We start from the raw sequence: 21,719 nt of genomic DNA, 5'->3' as shown, positions 1-21,719 counted from the left end.
AGTAGATTTGATGCATGATTTTTATTGACTTTAAAAAACCAGTTGGTTTAAGACAGTTGTGTGCAGAAGTACCCATGTACACAGAGGCTACGGGCCAAGCTGCCTGCCTTGCTCCGAGCCCTAGCTCAGAGCACTGGTCTGTCCCTCTCCCAGTGGGGCAGGAGGTGCTCGGATCAGGTCCTGTGTGATGCAGACAGCCTCTGCCAGGTGTGCCAGCCCGGGCACCTCCTCCCTGCCTGCCCCTGCCCGTAGCCTGTGCCTACAGCTCCTCTATGTACAGTACAGTGGTGCGCCGGCCGTGCAGCACGCGCCTGCCTGCGGCCGCCCTGCCAGGGAGACACGAGTGCTCGCCAGTCCTAGTGGGACAGCTTAAATAAAAAATAATAATATAATAATAATTAAAACAACAGAGAAAAGGGGAGCAGGGGAAGGAAGTTAGCAAAAAAAAATACTGTCAGGGCAGCCAGGAGCTGCAAGCGCGCCTGACGCTGGGTGCCGGTGCTCTGCTGCTGGAGGGTTTGGTACCTGGGTTTGGTACCCAGCGTCACTGCTCACCCTGTGATTGTCAGGCCTGGCCCTGCTCAGCTGCAACAGGAGCTGGTCCAGCCTCATCACACTGGATTTGGCCTTTCTAGACACCAGTGTGGTGGCCTGGATGTGTCCCTCTCTCCCAGCAGCGCTGCCCAGCTCAGACCCAGCGTGGTGCGAGGAAGGAAGTGGGCACAACTGCCAGGTACAGTGGGCACAACTGCCAGGTACATCGGCCACGTCCCTGCCGCCAGCACGGGCACAGCCAGGCGTCACCCATGGGAGATGGTCAAGGCACTCATTGTTGCTCGTGGTTTTGTGGTTTTGAATTTTCTTCCCCCGTAAAAAAAAAAAGCCACAAAACAAAAGATCAGCAAAAACCACCCAGGAAGGTGGAGGGCAGGGCTTGCAGCAGCCTGTGTGCTGTGGCTCAGGGCTGCCTGCACCCTGGAGGGCGGCTCCACTTCTACAGACCAAAACCCACCACAAAACTCAGGAGTTTAAATCCCTGTGGACAGAAAAGCTGAATTTCCCCAGCACGGGGGCTGCTGACTTGCCTGCTCCAGGTGACCAACCCACACCCTTGTGTTTCGCAATTGAAGAGAAACCTCAAAAAATAAAAGAAAACCCTGAAAAACAACCAAAGCAAAGTGGAGAAACAGGTAAGAGGCTGCTACAGAAAAGCCAGATACAAAAGGGTAAAAAAATCTCCAAGCCCAAAAAACCCTAGAGTGATTGTTCCTCAAATTAACTATTGCAACCAGCAAGGCAGCATGGGCAGAGCTTCCCCAGATGGGCACTGCCCCACAGCCCCTGCTCCACTCTCAGCACTGGCTGTGCAGGCAGAGGGTCCCTCTCTGGGGGACTTTCCCATGGTTGCCTTTTTCTTGAGCTTTTCAGCATCTCCTAAAAAAAAAACCCCACCTGATTGACCTAAAGAAAGTGGTTTTAATGACACCTCTGGGGAGGCAGTTTCCTTCAGCATCTCCCCATCCCATGTCATAGGCTGCCTGTCCAGCCCAGGAAGCCTTGGGGACCCTGAGGGCCCCAGCTGTACCAGACTGGTGTAAACCAAGCACCACCCTGGCAAAAGGAGCAAAGACTTTGGGATTTCAGCTTCTCACCAGAGCTGTTTAGAGCAACACAAAAGCAAAAGCGCAGTTCACTCACCCACTAATCTCTGATCTGTTTCTTCCCAGCCTGAAAGCAAAGGAAATCCTGTCTCCTTGACCCTGCTGCATCCCACACCCCCTTGAGCATCCTGCAACTGCTCGCAGAGCTCAGCAAGAGTGACCAGGCTGCTGCTCATGTAAGTTTCTTAGCTGCCTCCTGTACAGTCATTCCTGAAATCTGTCCTACCCTTCCCCAGTCCTCAGGTAGAAGAGTAGGGATGCTGCCCCCCAAAGCTGAGATTCCTCTTCATCTCCCTGCACAGCTGTGCCAGCAGTTGCCAGCCCGCAGCAGAGTATCAGCAATGGTCGGCTTCCCGAAGCTTCTGGCTCCCCACCATGGATCCGTGAGCTGGGCCCTGCCTCCGTGCCAGGAGCCTTCCCTGGAGGAACGACGGCATCGGGTGCACCAGGAGGGGTAAAAGAAAAACACCAAAATAAAGGAAAAAAGAAGCAGCTGGTTCCACTGGTGAGGCTGCACAGCCGCCACGGCCCCCTCAGCCCCCTCGGCCTGGACGCCACGCTCGAGGGGCTCCCCAAAGTCACGCGGCTCCGGGGTGGGGGCGTTGTCTTCTTTTAAAAAGAGCAGCATTTGGTTTGACTGTAGAGAGATGCAAGGCGGCCACCCCTGCCGCCTGGTCAGTCGCTGATTGTGTTTATAAATCCTTTCTCAGCTGGGTTTCTTAATAATAATAATAATAATTAAAAAAAAGCAAAAAGTCTCCTTTAGCTCTGAACCTGATTGGCTGCTGGAGGCACCAAATGCCACCACGGTGGCTCTGTCAGCAATGCGGAACTGCGCTGCCCATCCGTGCTCCTTGCCTGAGGCCACCAGGGAGTCCCTCACCCTCTGCCCCTGCAGGCAGCAGGAGCTGCTGGAGCAGGAAGCCAGAGACTCAGCCCTCAGTTTCCCCGGTAAACCTCGATCTTGCTGGTTTTGGCCAGCATGTCGATGATGTGTGCCTCGAAGTCAGCGTCGTGCACCCCCGTCTTCCGGAACTCCCCGGCGTAGCGGTTGTTCTCCCAGTAGTGGTGCCAGTTCCCCCGGCTGTCAGCACCGAACCCAAAGACGTTCACCTGCCATAACAAGGGAGGGAGTGAGCCAGAACCCCCCACCAGGCTGGGACATCCTTGTCTCAGCAACCCCTGCACTGCCGGGGTGATTTTCAAAGGTGCCTATCCTCCTGCACAGCCTTCCCACCCCTCGAGGGTGCCCATCACTGCGGTGTCAGGCAACCATAGTGACTGCTGCCATTTGACCCAAAGAATTCACCTCCTTCCTTAACCCTGCAAGGTTCAGGACCACAGCAAACCCCCTCCCTGCCAGCCAGGAGCTGAAGGAGCCATCACCCACCTCATCGCAGACATGGAGGGCAAAGAAGAGCACCAGCATGCCAGTGGAGGGGTAGCGCCCGTGGTGTTCCGTCCAGCGGTCGTGGATGTACTTGAAGAAGGCAGGATTGTAGATCTGCACCTGGGAGGATAGACCAGGGTGAGCACAGCAGCCCCAGCCGTGCTCCCTTTGGCACTAGGACCCCGTGCAGGAGCACTGGGAACCCTGGGGAATGATGAGGTGACAGGGGCCATGGCCATACAGCTGCTCCTGGCAGTGACAGGGATGAGCCCCACGTACCTTTTCTTTGTCCACACGCAGAAAAGGCTTCACAGGTGCGTATGTGCTGGGAAAAGAGTGGAGAGGCAGGTGAGCTCTTGGGGGTCCCATGCCCCCAACTCCAGCCTGAGTTGCCAAGGGGGGCTCTTGGAGGGAGGAACAAATGAATCCCCATTACTCCCAGGGGAGCTGTCCTTGAGCTAGGTGAGCCACCAGCCTGGTGCTGCCAGTGCCCACTGGGTACTTACAACCTGATCTGGCCAGTGGAGAGGGCACTGGCGATCCAGAGCAGGTCCAGGGTTTTGAAGGGCACGAGCACAAAGCTAACATTGGCGGGCAGGTTCTTGGCACTCTCGGGATACATGAAGTGGTGTGTGGTCCGACCACCCACATCGCCCTCAAAGCCCACTGTGGGGGCCTGGTTCATCCTGGGGAGAGAGCAGGGAGGATGACACCACTGTCCCAATGCCCCCTGCCTTGCAGATGACATGGATGATCCCCACGAGCTGTTGAATGCTGCCAAGCAGCAGCTTCCCACCCAGGGGAGAGAGCAAGGCTGGACTCCCTCCCACTCCTCCCAGCACCCGGTGGTGCCAGCATCACCCCATGTCCCTGTGCTCCCTGGGTGGGCAGGGCCCTGGCAGTGTTCCCTGGCCCCCCTCACCGCATCACGAAGTCGTGCCCGTCGATTTCGGGGCCGTAGCCGGAGCCGCGCAGGTTGCCGGAGTTGCCGACCACGGCGCAGCGGCGGCAGCGATGCGGGTCACGGGAGCGGTACGGATCCTCGCCCGGCACGATCTGGAAGAGCTTGCTCAGGACCTCGTGGGTGTTGTGGGACTTGAACTGGGGCTGCAGCATCTGCAAGGAGGGAAGGAGGGCGGGGGGCAATCAGCCAGTGCTCCCTTCTGGGTGGAGGAGAAATCTGTGCCCCCCGTGCCAGAGCACGCTGTGGCACTCCCGTCCCTGCGCTCACCATCCACCACCTCTGGACGTCGGGCGGTAGGTCCATGTTCTCCTTGGTCCACACTGGGGACACGGTGCCGTCATAGCGCCCATCAAACCAGTCGGTGGCTCCGGGCTCCTCGGCCGGGCAGCGGCGGCAGGAGCAGCCCCGGGGGTACGGCCCCCCTTTGCTGAGCCGCTGCATCCCGGCGTAGCCGGGCACCAGCTTCACCCGGTGGATGCCGCCCAGCCCGCCGGGGTCCAGGTAGGCGATGCTGTGGTGGGAGTAGGTGAAGAGGAGGGACATGACGAAGACGAGCAGGAAGGCGGTCGAGAGGAAGCAGAAGCGCAACGAGCACTTCATGGTCGTCGGGTGGCTGAGCCGGGGACGGCGCCCGCTCCGGCACAGGGCGCGGGCATAGGGCGCGGGAGGGCGTCAGCCGGCCAGCGGGGCTCCCTGCAGGAACGAGCGCTGTAACTCCCTGGGCAGCGGTGTGGGGAAGGGGTGCAGAGCCTCCCAGGACCCACCGCACAGGGCTCCTACCTGCTGGGCTGCAGCTTTCCATCCGCCTCGTCCGGCCGCGGCGAGGGCCCCCGGTGGCTCCGCGTGCCGGGCAGGGAGCATCTGCTGCGGGCTCCGGCACAGCTCGGCGCGCCGGCCTCAGCCGCGGCACCGCGCCCCGGCGGCTCCTCCAGGTCCCGGCCCCGGCTGGCGCTCGGCTGCCACGGTGCTCATCATGCCCGGGTTTAGCTGATCCGCTGGCACGCTGCCCTCAGCCGCTGGCTCGGGAATGCAGCCACCACCACACCGGCCTGGAGCGGGGAGAAGGGGACGGCGCGTCAAGGGGTGGCGACACAGACAGCAGAGAGGGGCTGCGCCGAGCAGGGGCTGAGGACTTTATTCACCACTGAACGCCCCAAAATGCCTCCCAGCCCGCCCCAGGCACGGGGCTGCAGGCTACGAGCCATACCCGAAGGGGACAAGCCGGCGCAGGGAGCTGAGATGCCGGCATCGCTATCCTCGCCAGGGGAACTCGCAGCAGCTCCCGGACTGTGCCCTCCCTGTCCCTGCCAGACAAAGGCTCAGCCATGAACTCGCCTCCGGAGCCGAACAAGCGGCTCCTTTCTGTAGGCTAAATTCTCCTTCTCTATCACGCCATAAGCAGCCCCTCCAAAACCCTCCTCGCCGGCTGCCGCCGCCGCCGAGACAGCCGGGGAGCAGCCGGGACAGAACCGGGGAGCAGCCGGGGAGCGGCCGCTCCGCAGCCTGACGGGCACCCCGGGCACGGACGCCGGCACTGTCCCTGTCCCCCCCGAGTGGCAGCGTCCCTTGGGGAAGGTCACTCGCTCGCTCGCTCGCTCGTGATCCTGGCGGGTAAAAATAGCCGGGGCAGAGGTGGTGGCGCCTGCGCCCGGGGAGGGCGGGAGGAGCGGCCAAGCCCCCCGAGCAGGGGGTGGGCAAAGCCAGACAGCGCTCCTTGGCCAAGTCAAAAAAAAAAAAAGGCTGAAAATCTCCTTTTAACCCAGTCACTGAGCTGGAGAAGGGTCCAGAATCCCAAGGGTTTGGAGACATGACCTCCCCTCCAGGCCTTTTTGGGGAGGGGGTGACCCCGCCCGGGGCGAAAACCCCGCAGAGGCATCACCTGCACGGCTCAGCCCTGGCCCCAATTAAGCCAGTGCCGGGGCCGGCAGCAGTAATTAGGAGCTGGCAGGCACCACGACGCTTCCTCCCTAGGAAAAAGCATCTCCTGGAAAACGCTGGCTTGCTTTCCAGGAATAGACTGCTAAGCCCCCAAAAACCTCTTTGTTGGGATGGGAGGAGAACATGGACCCCAAAGGCTCCCCCAGCCCATTGCACTGCCAGGCACGGACACCTCCTGCCCAAACCAACAACCCTCTGTCAAATATTTATTCAAGTGAGGACAACTTTAAAGGAAAGAGCCAAAACCAGAAAGCACATCCCGGTTCAGGTGCTTTCCTGGGCTCTGGCAGGGAATTTTAACACGCCAACACGGCACACACATGGCCAGCAGTGACTGCAATCACTTCCTTGGGCTGCTGCCAGCGGAGAAAGCAGGGTGGTTGTTAAACAGAGGGGTTTTGCATTTAGGGAGTTTGGAATAAAGCCAGTAAAAAGCTATAACACCCCCCCCCCCCCCCCCCCCCCGATGCAAAACGCTGGAAAGATTCGTAGGTAAAGGCAATTTTGGGGCTTTCTTCAGCTCTAATATGGCAGGGCCACCAAGCAGCATGGGCTGGTCCCCCTCCCCTGCTCCCGCTGCTTACCATCCCACGGGGCTTTTTAAAGGCTAAAGGAAATGAGCTATCACGTGCTTGTGTTATTTTTGTTCCTGGTGAAAGGGGGAAAATCCCTTTCCGGCTCCCCAGCCCAGCCGGGTCCTGCCTGATGCATCCCAGCCCTGACACCATCTGGAGCACACTTTGTACGGCCCCCATCCTGGGGCCTCCTGGAGCTGCCCCCGACCGCAGAGGGGGAGGGAAACCCCCTCCAGCCCGGCTCATGTGCGGTAAAAGAAGCCTGAAATCCCAGCGGCTGGTTTGAGTCATCATTTTCCTAGCAGGAGCTGGCAGTTATTTCCATCTGTACTGGTCCTTACAGCCCCCAGCAGGGACAGGGCACCCACACATACAAACACACCCCAGCAACATCCATGCCCTCCCCACCCAATCCTATCCAAGCTGCCTCCACAAACAAAACCCCACTTGCAGGAGCTTTTTGCACCAGATTTGGATGTTTGCTTCTTAAACTAATAAGGGATTTCAGGATTTCTTCTGTGGTGAGCAAGCTTGGCAACTCATCAATGCCACTAAATACCCTTCCATTCCCAATTTCATCCCCAGGATCCTAAATTGCCTCCTGAGGACCATGTACTCATCAAACACAAGTTTCTTTTTGATTGCAGGAGATAATGAAGCGAGGCTATTAAAAGGTCCTGGCAAATTGCTCTGCTGCTTTTACAGGTGGATGGCTTTTTCCAATCATATAATCTTTCATTTCAGGATGAACGCTGGAGCGATGTGACCGACAGCCCCAGGGCCTGGAGGATGCCTGCCCCTTCCCTGTCAGACAGAACACCATTGATACACCCCCACCCGGCATCTTCAGGTCTTGTTGGCTTTGTTTGATCATGTCTAAGATATCCTGGGGCTGTTGGCATGAATTTCCAGGCCAGTAAATGGCAGGGTGGGCAAAGGAGGGAGCCATCACTGGGAGATGCCTGCAGGGACAGAAGGGAGAGAAGGGGAGTGGAGGAGCAGTGGCAGCACTGTCTGCACTGGCTGCTGCTCTTCCCAGGCATGAATGGTCTGAAAATTCTCCCAGGAGTCTTTGGGAAATGCCATCCTGTGTGACTTGGGGCTACTCATCCCATGGTCCCTGTGCAGAGACATCACTTCTGCCACCACCAAACCACTGACTGGGTGTTAGAGCAGTGCATGGCTCTTGCAGGCGGAGGAGAGGGAAGCACACAGGGACCCCTTGGACTGGACTGGCATCTCTGCCATGGGTGGAATACCTGAGAATTAGGGTTGGGGTTTTTTGGCAGGGAAGGAGCAGATCTGAGTTCAGTCTTCTCCACCTCCTTCAATGCCAGACAGAAACAGTGAGTGGTGACCTGTCCTTGTTTCAGGCATGACTCCAGTCAGCAGGATTACTACAAAAAGTCATGAAACCGTTCCAATTTCTTTCTGCCCATGGCCCAGGCAGTGCCAGAGGTTGCAGCCCCGGGCAGAGTGTGAGGAGCTGTTTTCCCCCGTGGGGCCGTCAGCTCCTGTTAGCCGGGAACAGCGCGGGAAGCGCCGGGGGCGGCGTGGGCAGGGACCACAGCCTGTCCCTCTGCATCACTGGGCTTCCACAGCCACAGCAAGGCTTGGCAAGGAAAGTGCAGTTAATTAAGGAGGTCCTTTCCTGCTTCACCCATCTAGAGGGATTATATTTTCTCCTTGAGTTTTTTTCCTCCCTGGAAGCTGGAGGGGAGAGGGAGCAGACCCGGTGCTGGCACGAGGACGTTTCTCCCTGCCATGGGGTGATGCCATGAAGAACTGATGGCTGGCACCAGACAAGCACCAGGTATTAAGAGAAGCCAATTTCATGCATTAAGCCATCACCACATCCCAACAGCAAGGAGGACCTGGTAAGTAATTCTTCATCCTTTTAATTAATCATACTCCTATCAGCCAGCTCAATCAGCTAATGGAGCCAAGTTAATTGGGTTTCCTATGTTTTAAACCCAACTTGCACCCCTGGCTGCCAGGGGCAGCAATTCCAGCCTCTCCTTGTGTCTGGCCTCCAGAGGGGTTATTTCAGGCTCATCCCTCAGCTCTGGGATAGGGCCAGGAAAAAGTGTGGAGGCCAAATCTCCAGCACAGAGCTGGGATGGAGCCAGCCATTCTGAGGCCATTTCCTATGGGATTTAGGGACACAGGGGAGTGCCAGAAGTGGGAAAACAGAATTGAATGCTCCCACCCTTGCTGGTAGATGGGCCTGCAGGGACTGGTCCAGCAGCATCTCAGACCCCTTGGCTGAACCACAGTGAACCTCAGGTAACTGCAGCAGCCTGAGCACCCTGTGCTGCTCAGTGGGGCAATGCTGGGTGGGCACTCTGCCCCCAAAACTCACACTGGCAGAAGCAGCCAAGGCAGATGCCCATCCCTGCAGCTCACACTCCCATTGGGACTACCCAGCCTGTGTGGCTGATATCCCTGAGCATTCTCCAGTGCCATTTCCCTGACCCCCTGCCAGCCATTCTGGGTCTCCCCAGGGGAAACAAGGGACCCTGCACTCCAGAGTGTTGATAAGCCCAAGGCCACGCTCACAGCACGGCCTTGTCATGCTCAGCTCCCTGTGCCAGGAGCAGCAGCTCCCTCCTTGAGGCAGGACAGGCAGGGAAGGGAGTGGAAATCTCCCCCCTGATCCTGAATGCCTGCGGAACTGAGAGGCAGAGACAGCCCAGCTGCACCCAGGTGCACCTCAAGCACCCACCCCAGAGCCCCCAGTTTGCACCACTCAAGTACCAGCAGCTCAGTACCACACAGCTGGGTACCACTGAACCCCGGGCCAAGCACCACCACACCAGGTGCCACCAAGCTGAGTCCCACCGAGCAGCCGGGTTTGGCCAACCAGCCCAGAACAGAGGAGGCAGGGTCTGGGGCTTGCCACCCACCACTGCCTGCTCCTCTCTCCCATCTTTGCCCCAGCTCCCTGTGCAAAGCCATCTGCTCCCATGGGGAGCCAGCTCCCCACTGCTGGCCACATTTCTGTCTCACCCTCCCACAGCTGCAGCCCGGGGTCAGCAGGGTCTGTCTGTCCCCTTCCTGCCTGCCACAGCAGGGCTGCACCCCACAGACACCCCTGAGCAGCCTCCCTGCAGCCTCAGCTGCCTGTGAGGATGAGGCCCCACCGCAGGCAGCCACCACACCCCCAGGAGGGGCAGGGCCCTGCTCTCCTGTCACCACCAGCATCCGGAGCTGCCAGAGCACCCTGAGCCTCCCCCCACTGGGAAGGAACCACTTCCCCTCCTCACTGCTGCTGTTTTTACCAGCCTGGACCCATTAGGTTCATGCCTGATGCCTCACCAGGAAAGTATGTGCAGGAGTGCAGGACAGGCGGATGCTGCAGCAGGAGGCTGTGGCCCTGTGCCCGGGCAAGGCGAGCTGGGACACGGGGCCCTGCACCCTCCTGCCTTCCTCCCTGGGTCTCACTGCGCCGAGGATCGGAGGTGGTGGAAAACCAAAGGTTCTCCTTTGGCTTTTGAGGGCTGGTTGATGGGTGCTGTACCCACAGCCGCCCTCTCTCCCCTGGGGAACGACCCAGGCTGAGAGCTGCAACCTCGGCACACGCTGCGGGTGGCCCATAAAACCACCCTGGTTTGCTCTGCCTGCAGGCAGCACGGAGAGGACATTGAACTCGTTAGGGAAATTGCACCTACGAGATTTCATCGCAAGGGAGTTACGAAAGGCTCCCCAGGCCAGGGGGCATCAATCCCAGCACAGCCCAGTTACAGCCAACAACTCCCATTAAATGTAAAATTAGAGCAGTTCCACTGGCGAGAGCCCCTGACTTCTCTCCACAAGCTGGGGCTCTGCTCAGACACCTGGGGAGAAGGGGGAGCATTTGCAGCTTCCTAATTAGCCCAGTTACTGCTGCAGATCAAAAGTCCTATGCTGGGGACACGGTTGCACCCGGAGCAAAGTGACTGCAGCTTGTTCTGGTTTCCCAAGAGCAACTGCTGAGGGTGTTATTGTAGAGCTCAAACACTGAACTACCCATCCCGTAAGGAAAAAAAACTATACATCACACACACACACACACACACACATATATATATATATATATATAAATTTTTATACACATTCACCACTCATCCATGTGCAGTTTTGGGGGTATCTTTGGGAACTTTGCCTTGGAGCTGGGACCCAAATCACCTGCACTTTCCAGAAAAAGCTTTTGGAAGATGCCAGTGGCAAAGAGCGACATGAAGCCAAGAGATAGCCCGGAGCCCAGGGCAGAGCCCAGCAGGGCAGGGAGAGGAGGTTCCCAGCCTCTCCCATCTCGTCCCAGCCCCGCGGGGTCAGGCGGGCTCTGATAAATCCTGGCTCATGAAGAAGCACTGAAGCCGGCCAAGCCACTGGAGAGCAATTAGCAGCTTGCAATCGTGCAAAAATGAAATGCAACGGGAAGAGATTAAAGCCATCGAGCTGCCGGGACCTCGGCGTGCCAAAGCGGGCGGCGTCCGGCGTACCGAGAGCCCGCAGCAAAACCACCGAGCCCATCGGAGCCTTTCCCCAAAAAGCGGCAGTTCGGGGCTTGTCTGGGCACGCAAAGCCGAGCGCTCCCGCAGCCTGCGGCAGCCGGGGCTCTCCGTGCCCGCTCTCCCCGCCTGCCTCCGGCGCCGGCGAGGCGTGGGCGGCGAGCGGAGCGCGCCCCGCCGCTCGCAAGGACCGCCATGAGCTCCGCGCTGGAGAGGGAAGCGCTTTGGACAGGCAGATGCCGCACACAGCCAGCCGGCAGCGGGGCCGCTGTCGCTGCCAGATGGGGACAGACGGACGGACAGACGGACGGACAGACAGACGGACACGCGCGCCCGGGGGGCGGTGGCGGCGGGCAAGGCGCCCCCCAGCCCAACCCTCCCCTCCCCGCTGAGGCCGCGACTTCTGCTTCTGACAGAAGGGAAAGAAAAGGGAAGAAAGGGAAAAGCAAACCCAAAGCGCTGAGGAACTTCCCGTTGGTTCTCACCGCCTTGGCCACGGTGCGGCTGCTCAGGGAGAGCCTTTCCTGGCAAAAAGGAGAGGCTTTTCCTAGGCAAAACTGCCTTCCCAGCTCAGAGCCCACGCGTCTTCCTGGAGGGAGGCTCAGCAAGTTTTGGGGTTTGCTGTGATTTGGTTTCCCCTAGCCACGTTTTGTGATTGTTGGCAGCAGGCGGGGACGTGGCCCTTCCTCCAGCCTGAGCCTGCACGCTGTCCAAGTGCCATCCTCCCCCCAATAATTTCCTGCTGACATGGGAAGCCCTCACTCTAGGGAAATATTTGGGAGCTTTGGAATAAGTGCTCAGACTCTGCAGCTGGAGCCTGAGCAAGCCTTGCCTTCCCACTGTGCCAGCAGCGCTGAAGCCCCCGGAATATGTGGGGACCCCTTGAATCTCCAGGCCCTGAAATACGGGCTGCGGTGTCGATCCCCCTCTGGCAGCCGTGCCTCAGCCAGGGAAACACCCTGAAACAATGGGACAGCACACCGATGAGATCTCACAGCAGTGCCCGCCTCAGTGGCCCCACACACACAAAGAAGCAAGCAAAGGACATCCCCTGCTCGGTGACACAGTTTTCTACCCTGTCCCCAGGGACGCTCAGGCTGTTTGCGAAATCCTGGCTGCCACTACCCAGGCAATGGATGCCGTGTGTCACGCAGCCATGTGTCACACCGCTGCTGAGGGACCGTGCACACCGGCACTGCTGGGGACTGGGGCCACTCGCTGCCCGCCCTCCCACCCCGGTCCCCCGGCTCTGTCCCCAAGATCCCAGGGCACACGGCTGGAGGGGAGCAGCTCCACCAGCCCCGAGAGCCCTGCTAGGGCCAGCATCCTGCCCGGGGCGAGCACATCCTGCCCGGGCAGCGCCCTGGGGCTGCTCCCCGAGCTGCACAGCGCGGCTGGGGCCAGCACACCTCCCCGGCACCGCACCGCAGGGCCCGGGCCAGCACTCCGGACCGGCGGAACCTCCCGGGTCCGAACCCAATGCACCCCGGATTGCTGGATGCTCCCGGCAGCCAGCACCCAGCGCCGGGAGCAGCACCCAGGACCTGCACCCCGGATAGGGTACAGCACATCCTGCCAGGGCTGCTCAGCACCCACTGCTCCCCGGGGGATACTCCCAGCCCCGAGACTTGCACCCAGCCCCGGGACCAGCAACCGGGACCACCACAGCGGGCATGCAGCCGACGCATCCCGTGTGGGGGCTGCCCGAGGCCAGCTCCCAGCCCCGGGACCAGCCCGCAGCAGCGGGGCAGCTCCCGGGCGGGCTCCCCGGGACCGGCATCCCGAGCCGAGCCGGGCCGTGCCCGCATCCCCCGCCCGGGGCCCGCTCTCCGCCGCCGTACCTGGCTCAGCTCCGGCATGGCCCCGCCGCCGGGCTCACCCGGGCCCCGCCGCCACCGCCCTCCGCGCCGTGCGGAGCCGTGCCGCGCCGTGCCGCGCGGGGCGGGGGGGAAGGGGGGGACGGACGGGCCCGGCAGGCTGGGAGATGTAGTCCTGGGCCGCCTGCGGGGCTTGTGGGACTTGTAGGAGGCGAGCGGGGCCGCCTGCGCCCCCTCTCCCACCGGCATCTCAGGAATCCACCCCGGTGCCCAGCCCGGATTCGCCCCGGCACATCGGCACCCCCCAGCCCGGTGCCCAGCATGGGAACCCCCGGTACTCAGCCACCGGGATTCACCCCGGTACCCACCCGGCGCATCGGCAGCCCCCTGAACACCCCCGGTACCCAATGCGATACCCAGCTCGGTACCCATCCCAGAACCCACCCGGGGCACCGGCACCTCCGGACATCGGCACCCCGGTACCTATCCCCGTTATCCATCTCTGTATCCACCCGGCGAGCCGGCATCTGCCGCTACCCACCCCGGGACGCACCCAGTGCGTCGACACCCCCCGGTACCCACCGCGTACCGATCGCACCCCAGCACCCACTGGCAACCACCGGGAACCGACACCCGCCCCCCGCCCGGGCACCCCTCCATCCTGCAGAGAACTCTGCGAGGAGCAGGACTCGTGACACTTAGGGATACACACGCAGGGCACTTAGGGATACGCACTGCCGCCGAAGCCCATTTTAGGGCAGAAAACGTCAAACCACCATTCCCCCTTGGCAGACCCCCCGAGATGGGGGAAAGGGGGAACGGCACAGGGGTGGCTGTGCCTTTAAGGGTCCGTGCAGTGCACATTGGGAACTGTAGTCCTTCAGCGCAGAGCGCCCCGGAGGGACTGCGGGGATTGAACTAAACATCCCAGCAGGCCCCGCGGGGCCAGGCTGGGGCAAGGGCGGTACTTATGGCGGCGGAGTGGAGCGCTGTTCTCCTCACCTGCCGGCAGGGCCATGGCGGCGTGGCCGCCCTGCAGCGAGGCAAGTGGCGCCCCTTCTCCCTCCCTGTGCGCGGCGGCGGGACCGGCTCTTGACGCCGCCCGCCTCTCGTTTGGCAGAGCTGGAGGTGCGGCGGCTGCGGGGCGGGCTGGGCCCGCGCCCCCCCGCGCTGCTCCTGGCCGTGGAGGACCCCTGGGCCCGCCTGGGCAGCGGCGGTGCCACCCTGAACGCTTTGCTGGTGGCGGCCGAGCACCTCAGCGCCCGGGCCGGCTGCACGGTGAGATGTGACAGCTGCTGGTGGGTCCGGGGAGGCTGGAGGTGAGGGGGCGTGCCTGTCCTGTCTCCACTGACTGTCCCCGGCTGTCCTCTCCCAGGTGGTGACCGCTGATGTCCTGAGGGACGCCCGCATCCTCATCTTGCACATGGTGAGAGCCGACCTGCAGCCCAGCACGGGATCTCTCATTGCACCCGCTCCCTCCCGGTGACTCCCCATATTCTCTGTCCCACCAGGGCCGCGATTTCTCCTTCGACGACTGTGGCCGTGCCTTCACCTGCCTGCCCGCTGAGGAGCCCGGCGCCGCTGCCGAAGCGCTGGTCTGCAACCTGGACAGCCTGCTGGGGACCATGACACACCGGGTCTGTGCAGCCTGGGGACGGGGCCCTGGGGCTGGGTTTGGCTCCCAGCAAGATGGAAGCGGTGTTGGGTCCCTGGGCTCCTTCCCTGCCGTCCCTGGGCACGTGGTCCTTCTCTTGGCAGCTCTGTGTGGGCTCCCCGCCTGGTGTCTGGGTCTGCAGCACCGACATGCTCCTCACCGTGCCCTCAACACCAGGTGAGTGGCTGGACACCGGCCTTGCTTCCAGCACCTGCTTTGGCGTGGGATGGGGTTCTGTGAAGCAGCAGCACAGCTGGTTCAGCCTGTGCTGTGCTCCCATGAGGGTGTGGATGCTCAGCTGTTGCTGTCCTGGGTGCGGTTGGGAGCATCCATTGTGCCTGCAGTGAGGTGGCCAAGGCTGGATGCTGCTGTCACTTCCACTGCTGTGGTCCAGGTTTTCAGTCAGTTGTGCTCAGTGTGAGTACATACACTGCCCCAGTGAGCCCTGGTCTCTGTCCCTCCCCTCAGGGATCAACTGGGATGGCTTCCAGGGTGTCCGAGTGATCGAAGTGCCCGGAAGCCCAGCATATGCCAGGAACCATGGGGTCTACCTCACCAATGAGCAGGTTGGGGCAGCTCACCCTTCAAGAGGCATCCCTTGGAGGTGCAGGGATCCCCAATCCTTGGATCCCTTGGATGCTGAGGTCACAGCACTGCTGTGGCTGCTTGGCTTGGCGTTCCCTGAAGAGCTCACTGGGGTGGTTTTGCTCCTAGGGGCTGGTGCGTGACATCATCTACAAAGGCACAGAGGCCCAGATCCAGCAGTGTGCAGGGCCAGATGGCACTGTCCCACTGGTATGGCATGACTCAGGTGTTGGTGACCCTGCCAGCCCCGTGCCTCGTGTCACCACAGCTGCAGCCTCAGCCCTGATGTGCCTGGCAGGTGTGTGGGATTGTTTTCTTCTCCTCGGATGCTGCTGAGCAGCTCCTGGCCACCCACGTCATCCCTCCTCTGGACGCCTGCACCTACATGGGGCTGGACTCGGGGGCACCACCCATCCAGGTGACAGCTCTCTGTGGGGGATGGGACCTTTGCCACACAGGTGTCACTGCTGGGCACCCCTGTAGGGTCTGTTTGCCCTCACACTGCCAGATTAGGGTGGGAGAGGTAGTGGGGGGGAGCACCCAGTCGCAGGGTGGGGTTCAGGATGGCTGAACCCAACAAGTCCCTTCTCTCCCCAGCTCTCCCTGTTCTTCGACATTGTGCTGTGCATGGCAGGGGGGATGACAGAGGAAGGTTTTGTGAAGAGTGGTGGTGATGTCAGTGTGAGGAGCGCCCGCTCCGTGCTGTGGACAGCTCTCCGTGGCTTCCCTCTTAGCGTGGGTGAGTGCTTCCTTCCCATTTCTAGTGGAGTGTCCCTGCCCAGGCAGTTGCAACTGGGTGCTCTTTAAGATCCCTTCCAATCTCGACCATTCTATGATTTTGTGCTGCAGTGAGTGCATGTGATGTGACCCATTCCTGGGCCCTCTTCCCTGCATGGGTGGAGATGGGGTGGTCAGGGTCTGATGGTCATCTGTGTCACCCCACAGCTGCGGGTCCCCAGGTCTCCACTCCTGCCCCTTTAGCTGGGGATGTTCAGCCTGGCTCACATGAATCCTGACACACCCACTTTTTTGTCAGTGTGCTGAAAGCTCTCCTGTCCCCCCCAGCCTGCATTCCCAACGCATCCTACGACTACATGACCTCCTCTGCGAGCGACCACATCCGCAGCCTGACCCACCTGCCTAGCTCTGCCGGCCACCTCCACTTCTGCAAGACAGCCCATTCCCATGTGGATGTATGTCCTTCCATCCCCAGCCTTGCTCATGTGCATTTTTTGGGGGCTGCTCTGGGCTGTGTGCCCTGGTCCCACGTGTGTCTGTGCCCTTGGCAGCAGCCCTGTCTCCTGGAGGATGGCTCTTCAGTCACCAACTGCCTGCTGGAAGGAGCTGTGCAGCTGGCAGCTGGCAGTGTCATTCAGCACTGTCACCTCCAGGTACCTGACTAGGATGGGGGTAATGCACAGCTCCCAGTGCACTGAATGGGCAGCAGGGTGACATATTGGTGCTTAGGATGGAGGAACCACAGCTCTGAGATTTGGGGTGCCCTTCCTCTTTGAGGCTGCCTTTTGACTGGTGCTGCGCACTTTGGTGGCTGTCACCCTCTGCAAGCAAGGGGATGAGGTTGTCACTTCTGGCCTGTCCTGAGCTGGAACCAGGGCAGACCCTCTCCTTTGGGGGCTCTGTTACGGTTGTGAGCCCTGCAGGCTGTTGCCTGGCCTGAATTTCTGTAGTCTGTGTTTCTGCAGCCTTGTGACAAAATTACATCCTGTCACCTGGCTTGTGCTGGCACCAACTTGTGTCTCAGGGTGGTTGTCCCATTCCAAGGTCAGGATTTGGCTCTGATCTGGGACCAGCCATGCCACTTTTGCTTCTTCCTCAGGGTCCCCTGGTGATTGGTCCTGGCTGCCTCCTCTCGGGCCTCGACGTGGGCTCCTCAGCAGCCCTGCGGGGCTGTCCCCTGCGTGACGTTGTCCTGCAGGGCCACCACGTCCGGCTGCGGGACCTGCCCTGCCGCGTGTTCACTCTCACCGGCCGCCTGGACGACTGGCAGGTAAGGGGGCAGTGAGGTGGCACGAGGCTCCCAGCAAAGCCAAAGTGTGACCAGCCCCTCTGTGTCCCTGCAGAGCCCTGTGGAAAAAGCCACCTACCTGAACATGCCCTGGGCGGAGTTTTTCCAACGGACGGGTGTGCGGTAGGTGCCACGTGTCAGGGTAGGACAGGACACCCGGATCCTGAGGTGTCATGACCACCCCAACCTGTCCCACATTCCAGCTCCCCTCATGTAAGGTGTCCTCGAGCCCCAGGGCCGTGCTGATAGGCTTCTCCCTCCATCAGGGAAGGGGATCTTTGGGATGCCGAGACACCGCGGAGGAGCCGCTGCCTGCTCAGCGCCCGGCTCTTCCCGGTGCTGCACGCCCGCGAGGCGCTGGGGCTGCAGGATGTGCTGTGGCTGCTGGGCCTGGCCATGGTGCCCACTGAGCAGCTGGCGCGCTGGAGAACAGCCTGGCGCATGTCCTGGCAGGAGCTGCTGCCCTGCCTGGACACAGAAGCTGAGCTGGGTGCCCGCCAGGCCCTGTTCTTCCTGCAGGGCCAGCACAAGGTGCGGCGGGTGCTGCTGGGGCGCCAGGACAGCAGTCTCCTGCCACTTGCCCGCAGTGCCGTCCATGAGGGCTACCACAAGGCCATGCTGGACACGCTGGATGAAGGTGAGCTGGACTCATAAGCTGCATCTTTCATTATTAGGACTGTTCAGTGCTCCCCACTGCCTTCAGTGGTCCCCCCCTCCTATTGCAGGGATGTACCTGCAGGGCATCCAACAAGCCTGGGTGGGTGCAAGCCATTCAAGTCCCGCTCTCCTGGGGATAGCTTATGGCAGAAGCTGGTTGGGGTGCAGTGCAGCCTGACTGTGCTTTGTAACCTCCTTTCATTTTATTTTGTAGTCGCCTCCATGGCCGGTGATGCTGGTATTGCAGCACGGGCACTTGCCTGTATTGCTGAGGTCCTGGGCTGCATGGCACAAGGGGAAGGGGGCTTGCGGAGTGGTCCTGCTGCCAACAGGGAGTGGGCCTCAGCTTTTGGGCGCCTGGAGAGCGGGGACATCGCTGGGGGGGTCCAGGAGCTGGCGGCTGAGCGGCAGAAGTGGATGAGCCGGTGAGGCTGGGGCTGGCAAGAGGCAGCTGCCCCATTCCCATTCCAGGCATTGGTGCTGTCATGGAGATGTGGCAGTGGGCTCAGCATCTCTCTTATCCCAGGCCAGCTCTGCTGGTAAGAGCAGCTCGGCATTACGAGGGGGCCGAGCAGATCCTCGTCCGGCAGGCAGTGATGTCCTCATGCCAGTTCATCACCGTGGAACAGGTGGAGCTGCCACCTTTGGGGCACTGGGTGCAGGCGGTGTGTCCAGCCCGCCTGGACCTCTCTGGTGAGCTCATTCCCTGAGTCAGATGATCCTTGTCTCACTCCTGAGGGAACAGGAGGAAGGGTGCCCCAGGAGGCTGATGGTGAGTGTTGCAGGTGGCTGGAGTGACACACCCCCCATCACCTACGAGCACGGGGGGGCCGTGGTGGACGTGGCAGTGCTGGTGGATGGGTGCCGGCCTGTTGGCGCCCGGGTGCGGCGCATTGCCCAGCCGGAGCTGCGCCTGGTCACCCTCAGCGGGACACCGCAGGGCAAGGTGGTGACAGATCTGGTGTGCGGGGAGCTGGAGCACTTACAGGATTACTGCCAGCCACATGCACCAGGTGAGGGGTCACCTGCCAGCCTGGCTCTGTACCTGCAATGTCCTGTTGGTGCCAGGATGGCACCAACATTTTTGGGGCCAGTGGGATGAGGGAGCAGGTAGCACAGCAAGCATCAGCTTTACTTCTTTTTTTGTTTTCAGGAGCCCTGCTCAAAGCTGCCTTTATCTGCACCCAGATTGTGCAGTTCCCCTCACAGACACCTTTACACGACCAACTGATGGAGAATTTTGGGGGTGGATTTGAGGTGCACACCTGGTCCAAGCTGCCCCATGGGTCTGGCCTTGGTAGGTTTGCAGGGAAGGGGCTGGGTAGTCCCTCACTGGTGCCTGGGAGTGTCTCCTGCTGCTAGCACCAGGATGGGGCATCCCCCTTGCTACCCCCAACCCCCAGGGACACAGCAGTGCCTCACTGCCCTGGCCTTACCTGTGCCCCCTGCAGGCACCAGCAGCATCCTGGCAGGAGCAGTGATGGCATCCCTGTACCGGGCAGCAGGGAAGGCTGCCAGCACTGAGTCCCTCATCCATGCTGTGCTGCACCTGGAGCAGAGGCTCACAACAGGTAGGGCCTGGGGGAGCAGCTGACCCACAAGCTGGGGGTCCCAGCAGTGACTGACAACCCTCTGCCCTGCAGGGGGGGGCTGGCAGGACCAGGTTGGTGGGCTCATTCCTGGCATCAAAATCGGGAGGTCGAAGGCCCAGCTGCCACTCAGAGTGGAAGTGGAGCAGATCTCAGTCCCTGATGGTTTTACCCAGACTCTGAACGATCACCTGCTGCTGGTGTACACGGGGAAGACTCGCCTGGCCCGCAACCTGCTCCAGGTAATGCCTGGGTGCCTCTGGGTGTCACGGGCTGGCCTCTGCTCCCCCTAGCCTTTCATGGCATCCCCTTCACTTGTGCAGAGCTTTGGCCCCCCAGAGGGAGCTGGCACCCAAAGGCCGTGGGTGCAGCACTATTTCCCCAGGTGCTGCCAGAGCCAGGAGGACAGTGACAGGGACATTTGGCCTCTTGCAGGATGTGGTGAGGAACTGGTACGCCAGGCTGCCCTCCATCGTGCAAAATGCTGACGCGCTGGTGAGCAATGCTGAGGAGTGTGCCCAGGCCTTGAGGCAAGGTGTGAGCCCCCTTCCCTAGGCCACGTTGGCCCTTTTAACAGCTGAAGAAAACAAACTTTCCCAGGGAGAGGCTGTGCAGTTTCAGAGGGGAAGAAGGCTGGGAGGTGCAGGCTCTTGCAGCTGCAGAAGCTTCAAATCCTCCCCTGAGCCCACCCTCACCAGGCAATACCCCAAAATTCAGGCTTGAACAAAGATTTTGAGGAAGAGGGGGTTAGACATGCTGAATCTGATTGATTAGCAGTGCACCACTGGTGACAGGGCTGGGGGCCCTGCCTGGTCAGTGCAGCGGGTTTGTTTGGCTGCTGCAGAGAGGAAGCAGGAGCATTAAAGCAGGCAAATCCTCCCCCTGTGGAGGATTAAAAATAGCAACGTGACAGAGCTGGGGTTGCCTGCTTGGCCAGCAGAGCTGGGAGGAACTGGAAAAGAGAAGGCAGAATTTAGCTTGGGCTGAGCATGTTTCTGTCCTTTGGATGAGAAACAGGGACAAGTAATTAGCAATATTCCCTCCTCTGCAGGTGACCTGATGCTCCTTGGCAGGTGCCTGGAGTGCTACTGGCAGCAGAAGAAGTGCATGGCCCCGGGCTGCGAGCCGCTGGCCGTGGGGCGCATGATGGACGCGCTCCGGCCCCACGCCCACGGGCAGTGCTTGGCTGGGGCTGGGGGTGGAGGCTTCCTTTACATCTTAACCAAAGCCCCCCGGCAGAAAGAGGCTTTGCAGCAGATCCTGGCAAACACTGAGGTGAGCTGTGAGCCCCCACTGCTGCAGGCAGTGTGCAGCAGCCTTATATAGAGCATGAGGAGCATCTCTCCCCACCACACATGGGGTGTGATTGCTCGTTGTTCCCATGCCCTCCCTGGGACCTTGCAGGTGAGAAGGGGTCCTTGGCTGGCTCCTGCCCCAACCCGTGACTCTCTTTTTCTAGGGACTGGGCAACTTCAGCATCCACAGCATTGAAGTGGACACGGGTGGTTTCTCTGTGGAGGTCTTGGGATGTGATACCAAGGACAGTGCTCACCCTGGAGGGGACAGGGCTGTGTGAAGGCCTTCAGCCCTGGCCCATTCCTGGCAGATACCCAGAACAAGTGCAGGGAAATTCCCACTGCTTTTAAGGGAAGCTTCTTCTGCCAGCTCCATCAGGTGCCTTAGGTCTCCATATGTCCTTTTTGTGCTGCTACTTGCCCCAGAAGCCAGAGCCTGGAGAAGTTGTGACAAGTTGTGCAGGCAGGCAAAACTACCCCTGCGGGGTGGCCTTGCTGGAGGGACAGTTTGCTAGGGCCTCCAGCCTGATTTTGGTGTTTCACTCCAGTTTTTACAGTTCTCCAAAGGGAACAAGCTAGCATTTCTGATGCTGCATCTAGCAGGAACCTTCCTGCTCTTCAGCAGCAGGGACCCAAACTGACAGTTCAGCATGCAATGTTCCTGCACCAGGGATGCAGCTGGATGTGAAATCAAGACCCTCTCCTGTCCTGAGGCACTGTTTCAGCAGTGAAATAGTGACTGGTGAAAGCAAGTTACTAGTCCATACAGTCTGAATAAAAAAGATGGTTCTCAGCATGTGTTTGTGCCCCTCTGTCCCTAGCAGGGCTGCTCTCTCCTCACAGGACAGCAAAGGCCCAGCATTGCATGGGAAAAGCTTTTCCAGGGGTGGGAATGGCAGAACCTGCATGCAAGAGCTGGTCTTCCCCTTCTCTGGCCCTGGCTGAGGGAGACAGCACAGGACAGCAGCCACAGAAGGCAGCCAGGCAAGACAAGGAAGATCCTCTGGATGCCCTGGCACAGGGTAGAAGAGAAGAACTGGAGCAGAGCAGAGCTCTTGTCCCACATCTCTCCAGC

At 60.4% G+C, this 21,719-nt stretch overlaps 2 protein-coding genes across 7 annotated transcripts; one reads left to right on the top strand and one right to left on the bottom strand.

The window, feature by feature from the left end:
* Positions 1–2: 2 nt before the first annotated feature.
* ST3GAL2 (ST3 beta-galactoside alpha-2,3-sialyltransferase 2) lies at positions 3–12,960 on the bottom strand. 2 transcript variants are annotated; one of them, XM_064723560.1, is made up of 8 exons: positions 12,863–12,960; positions 4,796–5,064; positions 4,283–4,708; positions 3,974–4,167; positions 3,558–3,737; positions 3,331–3,376; positions 3,052–3,171; positions 3–2,774 (listed from the first exon to the last, which is right to left on the bottom strand). In XM_064723560.1, exons 3-8 carry the CDS (start codon positions 4,613–4,615, stop codon positions 2,601–2,603), a joined length of 1,047 nt encoding a protein of 348 aa, XP_064579630.1. In that variant the 5' UTR covers positions 4,616–4,708; positions 4,796–5,064; positions 12,863–12,960; the 3' UTR covers positions 3–2,600. The 2 variants fall into 2 exon arrangements, with proteins under 2 accessions (XP_064579630.1, XP_064579631.1); XM_064723561.1 differs by lacking the exon at positions 12,863–12,960 and adding an exon at positions 5,223–5,422.
* Positions 12,961–13,805: 845 nt separating this feature from the next.
* Positions 13,806–21,440, top strand: FCSK (fucose kinase). Of its 5 annotated transcripts, none has more exons than XM_064722890.1 (23): positions 13,806–13,881; positions 13,959–14,116; positions 14,214–14,264; positions 14,350–14,475; positions 14,597–14,669; positions 14,961–15,058; positions 15,207–15,287; positions 15,376–15,495; positions 15,675–15,816; positions 16,143–16,270; positions 16,370–16,468; positions 16,915–17,085; positions 17,159–17,226; positions 17,370–17,740; positions 17,975–18,185; positions 18,287–18,453; positions 18,546–18,773; positions 18,914–19,057; positions 19,212–19,331; positions 19,404–19,591; positions 19,785–19,884; positions 20,401–20,624; positions 20,809–21,440. In XM_064722890.1, exons 1-23 carry the CDS (start codon positions 13,809–13,811, stop codon positions 20,923–20,925), a joined length of 3,258 nt encoding a protein of 1,085 aa, XP_064578960.1. In that variant the 5' UTR covers positions 13,806–13,808; the 3' UTR covers positions 20,926–21,440. The 5 variants fall into 5 exon arrangements, with proteins under 5 accessions (XP_064578960.1, XP_064578959.1, XP_064578961.1 ...); XM_064722889.1 differs by having other exon boundaries at positions 16,367–16,468; XM_064722891.1 differs by lacking the exon at positions 20,809–21,440 and having other exon boundaries at positions 16,367–16,468; positions 19,785–19,886; positions 20,401–20,533.
* Positions 21,441–21,719: the final 279 nt, after the last annotated feature.

This window comes from Zonotrichia leucophrys, chromosome 11 (assembly GCF_028769735.1).
Source record: "Zonotrichia leucophrys gambelii isolate GWCS_2022_RI chromosome 11, RI_Zleu_2.0, whole genome shotgun sequence".
NCBI lineage: Eukaryota > Metazoa > Chordata > Aves > Passeriformes > Passerellidae > Zonotrichia > Zonotrichia leucophrys.
The sequence above is the reverse complement of the archived record's forward strand: the minus strand, read 5'-3'. Positions and strand labels throughout refer to the sequence as shown.

Bases quoted from the DNA above. Each gene is read 5' to 3' on its own strand.
- ST3GAL2 (XM_064723560.1), bottom strand. From the start codon at position 4,615: ATGAAGTGCTCGTTGCGCTTCTGCTTCCTCTCGACCGCCTTCCTGCTC. The intron at 3,738-3,973 runs GTGAGGGGGGCC...CTCTCTCCCCAG, and splicing joins GGGCACGACTTCGTGATGCG to GATGAACCAGGCCCCCACAG. The intron at 3,172-3,330 runs GTACGTGGGGCT...CTATCCTCCCAG, and splicing joins TGCGTGTGGACAAAGAAAAG to GTGCAGATCTACAATCCTGC.
- FCSK (XM_064722889.1), top strand. From the start codon at position 13,809: ATGGCGGCGGAGTGGAGCGCTGTTCTCCTCACCTGCCGGCAGGGCCAT. The intron at 14,117-14,213 runs GTGAGATGTGAC...GTCCTCTCCCAG, and splicing joins GCGCCCGGGCCGGCTGCACG to GTGGTGACCGCTGATGTCCT. The intron at 15,496-15,674 runs GTGACAGCTCTC...TTCTCTCCCCAG, and splicing joins CGGGGGCACCACCCATCCAG to CTCTCCCTGTTCTTCGACAT.